This window comes from Bos grunniens, chromosome 2 (assembly GCF_055505025.1).
Source record: "Bos grunniens cultivar Pamir isolate PY7600 chromosome 2, Bosgru_T2T1.0, whole genome shotgun sequence".
NCBI lineage: Eukaryota > Metazoa > Chordata > Mammalia > Artiodactyla > Bovidae > Bos > Bos grunniens.
This window is the reverse complement of record NC_141166.1, coordinates 31,942,502-31,954,076: the sequence shown is the minus strand read 5'-3', so window position 1 is coordinate 31,954,076 and position 11,575 is coordinate 31,942,502. Positions and strand designations below refer to the sequence as shown.

At 43.0% G+C, this 11,575-nt stretch overlaps 1 protein-coding gene across 1 annotated transcript; it reads right to left on the bottom strand.

Annotated features, from left to right (window-relative positions):
* Positions 1–512: 512 nt before the first annotated feature.
* On the bottom strand, positions 513–1,164 carry TNP1 (transition protein 1). The gene is made up of 2 exons (XM_086341029.1): positions 967–1,164; positions 513–745 (listed from the first exon to the last, which is right to left on the bottom strand). The coding sequence occupies exons 1-2, from the start codon at positions 1,103–1,105 to the stop codon at positions 717–719; spliced, it is 168 nt and encodes a 55-aa protein (XP_086197155.1). The 5' UTR covers positions 1,106–1,164; the 3' UTR covers positions 513–716.
* Between the last annotated feature and the right edge of the window lie 10,411 nt (positions 1,165–11,575).

The window sequence follows — 11,575 nt, the reverse complement described above, 5'->3', positions numbered from 1 at the left end:
TGAGTTTCATATGACATCAGAGTCACACCATCTGTCTTGAATTTAATCTTCCTTGCCATACTGCCTCTGATCTTATCCATCTGAAATCCAACCTAGCCCATCTCAGACCCACGTTGTCAACTCTGCCTAGAAGGTGTCCCCATCTTTAAATACCTGCTGATCATGCCCACACAATCAGATTAGAAGCACTGAGGGAGATATGGTTTGAGTTTAGGAGATCACGGTTTTAAGCCTCTTGACAAAACCAGCTTGCCAGCTTTGGCTCATAACTGGCACTCTGATGAGGAGGAAGACAGTTCATTGAGACCACTAATCACCTATATAGTGATGGTGCATGGTCAGAGTGCACACAGATGAGAGAGTTGTTAAATAAAACTTACACTGATATTATCCAAATCACATTTAATGGTTTATTTAATAGTTTCATAGGTTTCATACCTGCTAATTATTCCCCCTAAGCCTGCCCAGCTCAGGAACCCAGTTTCCAACCAAAAGATCAAACGACACTGAAATTCAGCTTTCAAAATTTTTATTGAGATGTTAGGGAGAAACAGCCAGCATATACATGCCTCATTTCGTCATGATTGGCATTTTATCCACATGATAAGTTCTTCTCTGGCTTTGGTCTAACTTCAGGTCTCCTTGGCAGTCCCCCTTCTGTTCGGTTGCTGCCTGGTGTCGTTCAAAGTCCACCAGGGCAGAGCCCGCTGCTGGAGTCACAAGTGGGAGCGCAAATTGCGATTGGCTGTAGGGAAGGGACAAGTATGCAACAGGAACACCAGTTAGAATATTCACTGAAGATTCATGAACCCCATTCATCCTCTTCCTGCCCAGATGGGAACCTGGTTGAGAACGAAATTCTCAGGTTGAGGTTTCAGGGTCCTATGAGAGCTAACTTCAAGAAGAAAGGCCCTCAGGACAACAAGGTCCCCTGTTTAACTCCTCTCCCACTCATCCCTAACTCACCATCGTCACAGCGTTTTCTACTCTTCAGGCTGCTCTTCCGATATTTTCTTTTGCTGCCACTTCTTTTGACTCCCTTGTGAGGAGTTCTGTTCTTGCCCCTCCTCATGCCCTGACTCTTTAATTTGCGGCTGGTCGACATTGTACTTTCTGCCAAGATGAGGGGCTTTGCAGGACCCAGGGGCCAGAGTCTGGCTATTTAAGGCCTTAGCCATTATGACTGTGAAGAGGGCGGGGCTTAGCAGATGGGCAGGGCTCCATTGTGATGTCACTAGGCTTTGTTACAGTTGGGTAATATATATGAAATTAGGTGATCCCTCCAATGCAGCTCAAGGCTACCCTCAATGTTGTAGTCTTTTTTTTTTTTTTTTTTTAATGATAAATGAGGTTTTCCAGATAGGTGTTACTGAGTACCTAAATTCCAATCCTATGTTGGGCACCTGGAGAGTACAAGAGGCATCAAAAAAGCTATCCTGCCTGTAGGGAATTTAATAGTTGGTGTGTATATGCATCATATTTAAGTCTCTCTTATGGCATTGGGAATTGACAATGTCTATAAGGACTTGACTCTAGCAAATCCAATTCAATATGACTAAAACATAAATATTCTTTCTCTTTCATCTAAATCAAATTTTCTCAACCTGAGCACTGCTGACACTGTTGGCTAAATACGTGGGACTATCATTGCTAAAAAAACAAAATTTCACTGAGTAAATTTGAAGATCTAATTAGCTTTGTTAAATGATTCATGAATCAGGCAGCCATCTCACCTGGTGGACATAGAGATGCTCCAAGGGCTACACCACGTGGAAGGCTTTTATAGTAGGGGGAGGTGGACAAGGAAAGGAAGTCATCAGTAAGGCAATAATGAGGGTTCATTGGAGGAAAGTGAAAGTTCAGGTGATGAAGTCTTCTCATTGGCTAAACTGAGGCCCTTTTCATTGGCCGGGCTTGTTGCTGGGCGATGGAAGTCTTCCATCCTCCTGCTGGGGTAGTAGAGTAGTTGCACTTCCTGATGGGGTTAGTACCTGATGTCTTCCTGTTGGGGTCAGTAACTAATATCTTCCTTTTGGGGGTATTTGACCATAAGTGATGGGGGTGAGAGCTCCCTCTATGGGCCTTTCAACTCCAATCTTAGTTGAGGTTTTCTTTTACTAATTTTCACATTGTCTTGTGTGCTGTATAACCTTTGGCAGCATTCCCAGCCTGTACCAATTAGATGCCAGTAGAGCCCCTATAGCTGTGACAACCAAAAATGTTTCCAAACTGCCTGGGGTAGAGGGCCAAAAATCACTGCTGATTGAGAACTGTTGACTTAACCATTAAACAAAATTCAATGCACACATACGAGCACGGGCAGCAATGGGGAAACAGACATAGAGAATAGACTTATGGACATGGGGAGAGGGGAGGAGAGGGTGAGATATATGGAAAGAGTAACATGGAAACTTACATTACCATATGTAAACTAGATAGCCAATGGGAATTTGCTGTATGGCTCACAAAACTCAAACAGGGGCTCTGTATCAACCTAGAGGGGTGGGATGGGGAGGGAGATGGGAGGGAGGTCCAAAAGGGAGGGGATATATGTATACCTATGGCTTATTCACGTTGAGGTTTGACAGAAAACAACAAAATTCTGTAAAGCAATTATCCTTCAATTAAAAATAATTAAAAAAGAAGAAACATTCAATGCACAAATATTTATTGATCATGTTGTATGTGCCATGCACTTCAGTTCAGTTCAGTCGCTCAGTCATGTCTGACTCTTTGTGATCCCATGAACTGCAGCATGCCAGACCTCCCTGTCCATCACCAACTCCCAGAATTCACTCAAACTCACGTCCATCAAGTTGGTGACGCCATCCAGCCATCTCATCCTCTGTCATCCCCTTCTCCTCCTGCCCCCAATCCCTCCCAGCATCAGAGTCTTTTCCAATGAGTCAACTCTTCGCATGAGGTGGCCAAAGTACTGGAGTTTCAGCTTTAGCATCATTCCTTCCAAAGAAATCCCAGGGCTGATCTCTTTCAAATGGACTGGTTGGATCTCCTTGCAGTCCAAGGGACTCTCAAGAGTCTTGTCCAACACCACAGTTCAAAAGCATCAAGTCTTTGGCGCTCAGCTTCTGTGAAAATAGTAGTGGGTAAAAACAGACCTAGACTCCATGTTCACAGAACTTTCAGCCTAGTGGGAGAGAAAGCTATTCATCAGACATCTACACTAATCAGTGAATGACTGCTTCTCAACATGGTGTAAACTGAGGTTGGAGAGAGGAGCAGATACCAGACAAGCTCAAGTACTTTGGGAAGCCATGGAAAAATGTTTAAGAGAATGATGTGATAAGATTAGATTGGGGGATGGATTGATGGGGAAGTGAATAAAAGGAAGGGCCATTACCAACAGTGGGAATTCAGGACAGAAATATTTGAAAATGAAAAGCTATTTTAAGCCTGGCCCAGTGAGTATTGATTGGAGACAAAGACTTGGTGATGGATTGGATTTGGTTGGTGACAGCAGGGGGTGTCAAAGGTGTGGATTTTTTTTTTTTTCTTCTTCTATGTGATGCAGCTGTCTAGATGTCAGAGTTACACCCTGGGATAAAGGCCAAGCAAGAGGGCAGTGAAGATCATGATTTTGGTCTAAGACATTTTGGGTTTGAGGTGTCTTTGAGAGTTCCAGATAGAGATACTGAATGATTGTTGGGTATATGGGTCTAGAGCTCAGAGTAAAATCTGAGCAGCAGATATCCACTATCCCCAACTTCCCTGATAATGGACTCATCATTCAACCTTTTCTTTTTTCTCTTTATACTTTATATTAAGTCCTTTTGAAAAAACTCTCAATAGAGCTTGATAACCATACATTCTGTCCCTCCTTCTCTCTCCCTTGCTATCAGTTTCATTTAAGAACCAAGCACTTTTGCACATAGGAGGTTTTTAGCAAATGCTGGTTGAATGGAAGATAAAATGAAGTTCAAGGGCCACTCTTTGTATTTCTAATGTCTGTAGATAAGATGGCAAGTAATGTTTTAAAACACAGCTTCCTTGAACAGCCATTATAAGTGACATCTTCCGCTTTTGCTGTTTCTAGACAGTTCTCTCTGGAGACCTTCTGTTGGACACTTTTATTCACTCAAAGGAGTGAATAGAGCTCTACGAAACAGGCTGTTACCTTGCCTCCTTGTATCTTGGGAACCTTTCTGTCTACTCCAGCTTAGCTGATCTTCCTACAAATAAGCTCCATGAAAGTAGGAATCTGAAAATTATGTTCAATGCTATATATTTCCAGGGCATTGAACAGTCCAGCCACAGGGTTGGAGCCCAATAAGGATTTGTGGAATCTTGGCTGAATTAAAAATCTTATTGTCCTGACTGTCTGATTCCCCCCTCCCGTCCCCATTTTGTCCCATGTTCTCCAAGGAAGACTTCCCTGACTCCAAATTTTCATTGTCTTTTGAAATTTGTTCATAGTCTATGGTCCTATCATGTCCTCAGTCTAGAAAACCAACTCTAATTGTTTGGAACCTTGTTTTGTGCCCACATTGTTGCATCATGTATGAGAGTATGACCTCAACAGAAGCCAATGTGTCTTGTTTCTAGTCGGGACTGTGCCACAGACATCACTTCTCCGGACTTCAGCTATTTTGTATATAAGCTGGTTGGATTTAATGGCCTCTGAGCTGAGCTGATTTTTGTGGTAGGCTCCTAGTAGTTTGTTGTTATTGTTGTTCAGTTGCTAGGTCATGTCTGACTCTGTGACCCAATGGACTGCACATGCCAGTCTCATCTCCTCTGTCCTCCACTATCTCCCAGAGTTTGCTCTAATTCATGTCCATTGGGTCAGTGATGCTGTCTAAACATCTCATCCTCTGCCGCCCCCTTCTCCTTTTGCCTTCCATCTTCCAGCATCAGGGTCTTTTCCAATGAGTCGGCTCTTCTCATCAGGTGGCCAAAATATTGGAGTTTCAACTTCAGCATCAGTCCTTCCAATGAATAGTCAGGGTTGACTTCCTTTAGCATTGACTGGTTTGATCTCCTTGCGGTCCAAAGGACTCCCCAGAGTCTTCTCCAGCACCACAGGTAGTTAGGAACTACATTTTTTATTTGACTGCATTTGCCACAGGGACTGACATGGTCCATAGTTTGTAGTCAAAAACACTTGTTCATTCCAGCAATTTTTGTATTATGAGCATGGACAGTGAAACATTAAGTGACTTTGTATGCCAAGTGGAAACATTTCTAGAGAAGGAAGGGAAAAAGGACACTGTCCCGATAACAGGTGCTCAGGTGCTCCGTGCTGGCCTCTCAGGCCTGGCTCTGCTGGTGAACATGTTTGCAGAAGAACCTGGCCTCTTTAGTTTAGGAAGCAGTTTCTGGATGGTCCTGGAGACTGGATAATATTTCTCTCCTCCAATCTTTCTCATCCCCTAAAGATCCAGTCTGCCAAAGAGAAGCTGAGACCACAGAGAAGAAAGCAGCCAGACTTAAGAATGGATGAAAAAAACAGAGAAGTCCCCTTTGCATACGGCTAAGGACACATTCTGGTTTCAGACACCCATGCTGAGAAACTCAGCAGCAGAAAGTCCAGTGTCAGCAGAGACAATAAACAAGCCAGAGAGTGGTGTGGCTTTGGGGTGTTTGGGTTGGCCTCTGTGTCAGATCTCCAAGCAGGGGTGAGCTCTGGGTCCTGCTATCTATCTCTGCTTCTCTTTCTGTTTCTTCCCCAGTGTTGTGTGGGCCAATGCAATTGAGGTAGAGCACAGTGAGTTTGCCCCTGACTCTTAGTGGACCCGGAGATGGCCTTTATTGAGAGCCATTTATTAATCCAGTCTGCTGTCTTCTCATCTCCTGCTCTTTACTTTTCATTTCTCCTTCTGTATGAAGAAACTGAGGCACCGAATGGCTACATGTTGTTGTTCTTGCTCAGTTGCCCAGTTGTGTCTGATTCTTTGTGACCCCATGGACTGAAGCATGCCAGGCCTCCCTGTCCCTCATCATCTCTCAGAGTTTGCCCAAGTTCATGTTCTTTGCATTGGTGATGCCATTCTAGCCATCTCATCCTCTGATGCCCTCTTTTCCTTTTGCCCTCGATCTTTCTCAGCATCAGGGACTTTTCCAATGAGTCGTCTGTGCACATCAGATGACCAAAGTACTACATGAGCTACTTCAAATAACCTAGCACAGGAGCAGCAGAGATACCCTCAATAAACCTATTTCCTCCATATCTCAGTTTCCTACTGGGTCTTAGTTTTTGTTTCTCTTGATAGAAGGAAACAGATATTTCCTGATAGCTATAGGAACATGGAGAGAGAACTGAATTCCTTGCCTTTTTAGAGGAGCTATCAGTTCCTCCTATTTTGGACCTGAGTGTTATCTTGCCCAGAACAGGTGGATAGGCAAATGGTGTCTTTATCTCCTAGAACATAGAACAGGGAAGCCTGGCATGCTGCAGTCCACCAGGTCACAAAGGGTCAGACATGACTGAGCGACTGAACTGACTGATCTCCTAGAAAGATGGCAAACTGGCCCTGCGGGGAGGGTCTTAGAGGCTGGCACTCCTGCTGGCCCCTTTCTCAGGTTAGGAAGGGGCAGGCTTTGGTTATCACTGTTTTGGAAATCAGACTTCTACTTGGCTCCCATCTCATCTCTTCAATTCAAACTCACTCCATTATTTTTCCTGGGAGTTCAATGGATGCCTTCCCAGGGCTGGAACTTCCTAGCAGCCCAGGAACTGGGGCTCATTAGAGGGAACATGAAAAAGTTGTGACAATCCTTACACATGTTGATGACTCAGTCTGAACTCCTATCTGAAACTTAATCTCTGCAGATGTTGACCTCAGCTGGGAAGTAAGGACCTTCTACCCTGTTTGCAAGCATTCCCTGTCTTCTCTGTTTTTGCTGCTCTTGCTAGTGCTGTTCAAGCAGGCAAAGGGGGCTCATGGTAGGCTGGAGTCAGGGAAAGCTGATGACAGAGGGGTCTTACCAAGGAGCTGAGCTCTCTGAGCCCAGAACTTGTATCTCCACTAGGAAATGCAGAGAAACCAGAGCCCAAGGCCAAGGTGTGGTTTTCAGAGAAAAAGGAAAGAGAGACCTCAATTCCATTTACCTCTTCCCATCCAGTATGCTGATGACACCACCCTTATGGCAGAAAATGAAGAGGAACTAAAAAGCCTCTTGAAAGTGAAAGAGGAGAGTGAAAAAGTTGGCTTAAAGCTCAACATTCAGAAAACGAAGATCATGGCAGCCAGTCCCATCACTTCATGAGAAATAGATGGGGAAACAGTGGAAACAGCGTCAGACTTTATTTTTGGGGGCTCCAAAATCACGGCAGATGGTGATTGCAGCCATGAAATTAAAAGACACTTATTCCTTGGAAGGAAAGTTATGACCAACCTAGATAGCATATTCAAAAGCAGAGACATTACTTTGCCAGCAAAGGGCCGTCTAGTCAAGGCCATGGTTTTTCCAGTGGTCATGTATGGATGTGAGAGTTGGAATGTGAAGAAAGCTGAGCACTGAAGAATTGATGCTTTTGAACTGTGGTGTTGGAGAAAACTCTTGAGAGTCCCTTGGACTGCAAGGAGATCCAACCAGTCTATCCTAAAGGAGATCAGTCCTGGGTGTTCATTGGAAGGACTCATGCTGAAGCTGAAACTCCAGTACTTTGGCCACCTCATGTGAAGAGTTGATTCATTTGAAAAGACCCTGATGCTGGGAGGGATTGGGGGCAGGAGGAGAAGGGGACGGCAGAGGATGAGATGGCTGGATGGCATCACTGACTCGATGGACATGAGTTTGCGTAAACTCCGGGAGTTGGTGATGGACAGGGAGGCCTGGCATGCTGTGATTCATAGGGTCGCAAAGAGTCAGACACAACTGAGCGACTGAACTGAACGGATTCAGTATGGGAAACAAGGGGGTGTTTTGGCTCTGAGGATGGTATGCATTCTGCCTGAAGATCTGTCAGAACTTTTCCCCCCATTTTTTCTTCAGGCTCCTCTCTCATCCTTTCTGCCTGCATCCCAAACTCTTTTCCCATAAGAAATTTCTGTTTTCAGGAATAGAGAAATTGGGCAGCTAAAAGATGGGAAGCATATTAGAAGAGCAGTGATCCTAGGGGTTCAACTGGAGCCACCTTCCTCTGCCCCCGCTTTGGTAAACAAAGAAGCTTATTTAAGGGCAGGACCTGGGCAGTTCAAGAGATAAGGCTAGACTCAGATTGCTGATTTTCAAGCCGATGACTACCCACTGATCCATACTGCCTTCTCCACTTGCCTTAGAAATAGATTTGATCTTGACTTTCTGCTCCCTTGGCCTTTTCCCGCCTGCCTGTGCTGATATAATAGAACCACAATGAAGGATTCTAATCTGAAAGTAGGGGAGAACTGGGAAAAAGTAGTGAGTTCTTCTTAGAGGCAAGGTGTGAATTTGGAATTCCTCTGGACAAATTAAAAATTCTTGTTTGGAGAGAACACTGTTAGTTTTTGTTGTTCTTGTTATTTTTGGACTTATGAAAAATTATTTGACAATTTTTTATTTCTTTTGCAACCACCAAGCCTATGGTCACATGGTTCAGTACTATACAAAGAAAATCCAAACTTTATGATTAAGAAGGCTCCAAATAATGTTTTCACATTAATTACTTCCTTACCCACACTGACTTTAATCCCTGGCTATAAGAGTGAAGAAGTTGCCCCTTCCCTGAATATACTGGGAATAGAGTGCCCAACATCCATAAAACAAAAATAAAGCTGCACCCTAGGGTTTAGAACGGATGTGATATGGTGTGCAAATGTCATGCATGTTAAATCATTTGGCCTCTTATGGTCCTTAGGAGCGAATGAATTTTAATCCACTTAACAACTGGAGTAAGGAATTTTGAGTTGCAAGGGTTTCTACAGAACAGTTGCATAATAAATAGGTCTGGGGATGAAGGGTAGCTTGGCCAAAGTTACAAATTATAGGCAAAGTTGGATCTCAAGCCCAGATCTCCTAATCCCCAGTCCAGGCTTCTTGCCACTGTTCCATGAGACATACTGTAGAGAGATTTCAGGCCTTTTTTCCTGTATTTTTTCTCTATTTGAATTTTCCCTTCATATTCTGGGAGCCATGTGCCAGAGACTCTTGCCCTCTTGCAATCATTCTACCTGCCAATGCTGTCACTGAGTTTGAGGACATTTGGCCCTGTGAAAGGGGGGAAGAGCTGTCACCAAAAGGGGACCAGAAAGATGGGCTCAAGTTGCCACACTGAGGGTCAATGCCTTCATAATTGATGACTTCAAAGCATTATGACCAACATGGTGCTGAAGGGTAAACTGACCAGAGGAGGCACTCAATATTTCTGAATTATTTTTGAACACAAATGCCTACTATAACTCTACTGATCAAGGTTGGGCCAAGAGAGACCCTCACCATCCAGTCATATCTCTTGAACTTGATTTGCTAAAACTCTACTTCTTATTCTCAGAAGTGATCAATTGAGGGTGAAGAAGACGAGATGGGTTGGAAGCCTAAGTTCATTTTGCCTCTTGAGGCTCTTAAAAAATGGAATTGACAAGTATTTCTTGGCAGTATTATTGCCTATTTGCTTTACTCAGTTACCTTGGGCAGAATTCTCATATTTGGAGAGCTAGATTTAGTTATATTTATACCAGAGAAAAGGAAAAAAGTAGTTCCCTTGCTATTCCCTAGAATACTAGAATTCTTAGTTCCAAAGCACAAAGTCTTAGCAACACTTTGCCCTCCACACACCCTATGCTAGGACAGCAGGGAAGAATTGCCTAGTGAAATCTTTAAAATGAAGCCTTCTTTTTCAGTAAGGACCAAAGAAAGAGCCAGATTTGGCAAGTGTTGCAGTGATCGTGTTTTATTGGTCAGTAAATTCCAAATGCTGAACATCCTTATTAGGATATGTGGAAGGTCATACTGCTGAGATGCCCTAGAGTTCTGCTGAGGACAGTGTCTCCACACAGAAGTATTTGTTTCCTCAGTATTCCACTGCTCTCCAGTAGTGATGATGGTACTTTCTTCATGCTGCAAGGAAGCAAAAATAAGACTAAAGTCATAAAGGGTCCCTGGTTAGGGTGTGAGAGTCTCAGAATTTCTTCAGGTGGGCACACAAGGCCAATTTTCCTTTATGATTTTGTACCCCTTTAATTATGGTTTGGCCTGGCTTACTTTTGGGTCAGTCAAGTCTTCCCAGAACTAGCTATATATGGGGCCCAGTATAAGATGAGTATGTTGAACTTTTGTTAAAAAAATAGTATCAAGGTGGTGATAGCAAAGCGTAAACCAAACCTGAGATCCCATGGACAAAAGATTGTTTGTGACTGCACAGGTTCTGTTCTCTTGAAGCCCACCTTGTGCTTCCTGATTTAAGGTACTTCTTATGGTAAAATCCCAGATAACACATTGAACTATCCCTATCTCATTTATCTTTATAGTCCAGGAGAGCTGGTTGAATGTTTTATTCATAAGAGGGGCTTGATGAACTTATAAATGGCCTGCTTCTCACTGAGGCCATGACAGGTGCCCCAGAATGAATGGAGTCTCTTGGGTAATGGCTCCATCATCACCTCCTGAGTCTATTTATGCAAACCCTTACCCTAAGAAAGGGTACCTAAACTATTTAGTCTTCCTAAAGCGAGGCTCATCATGTCACTCTTCTGTTGAGAATGTGTGGGAAACGTCTTTCTGTCTACAAGGTCTGGTTCCTTTTTAAGTTTTCATATCAGCCCTCCCAATCCCAACTTCATTTTTTAACTGTGTCTTTTATTCTTTCCTTCAGGCAACCTCTGCTTGTTCTGGTCAAATTGGGTTATTTCAAAAGTATAAAAAGTATAGATGTTTATGGGAAATTCAATGTCTTGCACTGTTTTTTTTTTCTAGCATTTTAATCTATTAAATTCCTAGAGAACTTTAAAAACTTAAAATAAAGCTCCTCTAATTATATGATTACTTCTTCAGTAAACTCCCATTATTCATCTTTTGAATACATTTTGGTATCATTTACCAGATTAGGTCTAGAATTTTTTACTTCTATGCATTTCTTCTCAGACATTGAACTTCTTGAGGTTGGAGTTGTATCTCTGTGAGTTTCTGGAGAACGGGGCAGGGATAGTAGGTGAAAAAGATGAATTGGACCAAGGCCTTGAATTCCACATTCTTGGGAATTTGAGTGGGGTCTAGGAAAGGGCTGGAGGGAGAGATGACATAGGTCCTGAGAGCAGCTTTTGTGAGTGTAGGATATGCTCACCATTTTGATTTGTGGTGATATGTTACAACTTACCAAATTGAACATTTGAAATATATACAGCTTTGTTGTATGTCAATTATAATTTAATAGATTCATTACAAATTCCATATCATTGAGGTCCTCACTTAAGAGTTGTTTCTAGAAATGAGAAGATGGAACTTAGAATGCATACCTAAATGTGCCAGCGAATGGAGGCTTTGATGATGCTAGACTTGTGTCTACAAGGCAGGGAGAATTTTAGTTGGTTTGTATCATTCAGGGTGGTTCCTGTGGTCTATACTGATGCACAACCAGCTGGTTCTAGCAGTCCTAATAAGTACTTTCTTGATTTTATCCAGGTGTCTCAGTATTTCCCCA

Bases quoted from the DNA above. Each gene is read 5' to 3' on its own strand.
- TNP1 (XM_086341029.1), bottom strand. From the start codon at position 1,105: ATGTCGACCAGCCGCAAATTAAAGAGTCAGGGCATGAGGAGGGGCAAG. The intron at 746-966 runs GTGAGTTAGGGA...CCTTCCCTACAG, and splicing joins TAGAAAACGCTGTGACGATG to CCAATCGCAATTTGCGCTCC.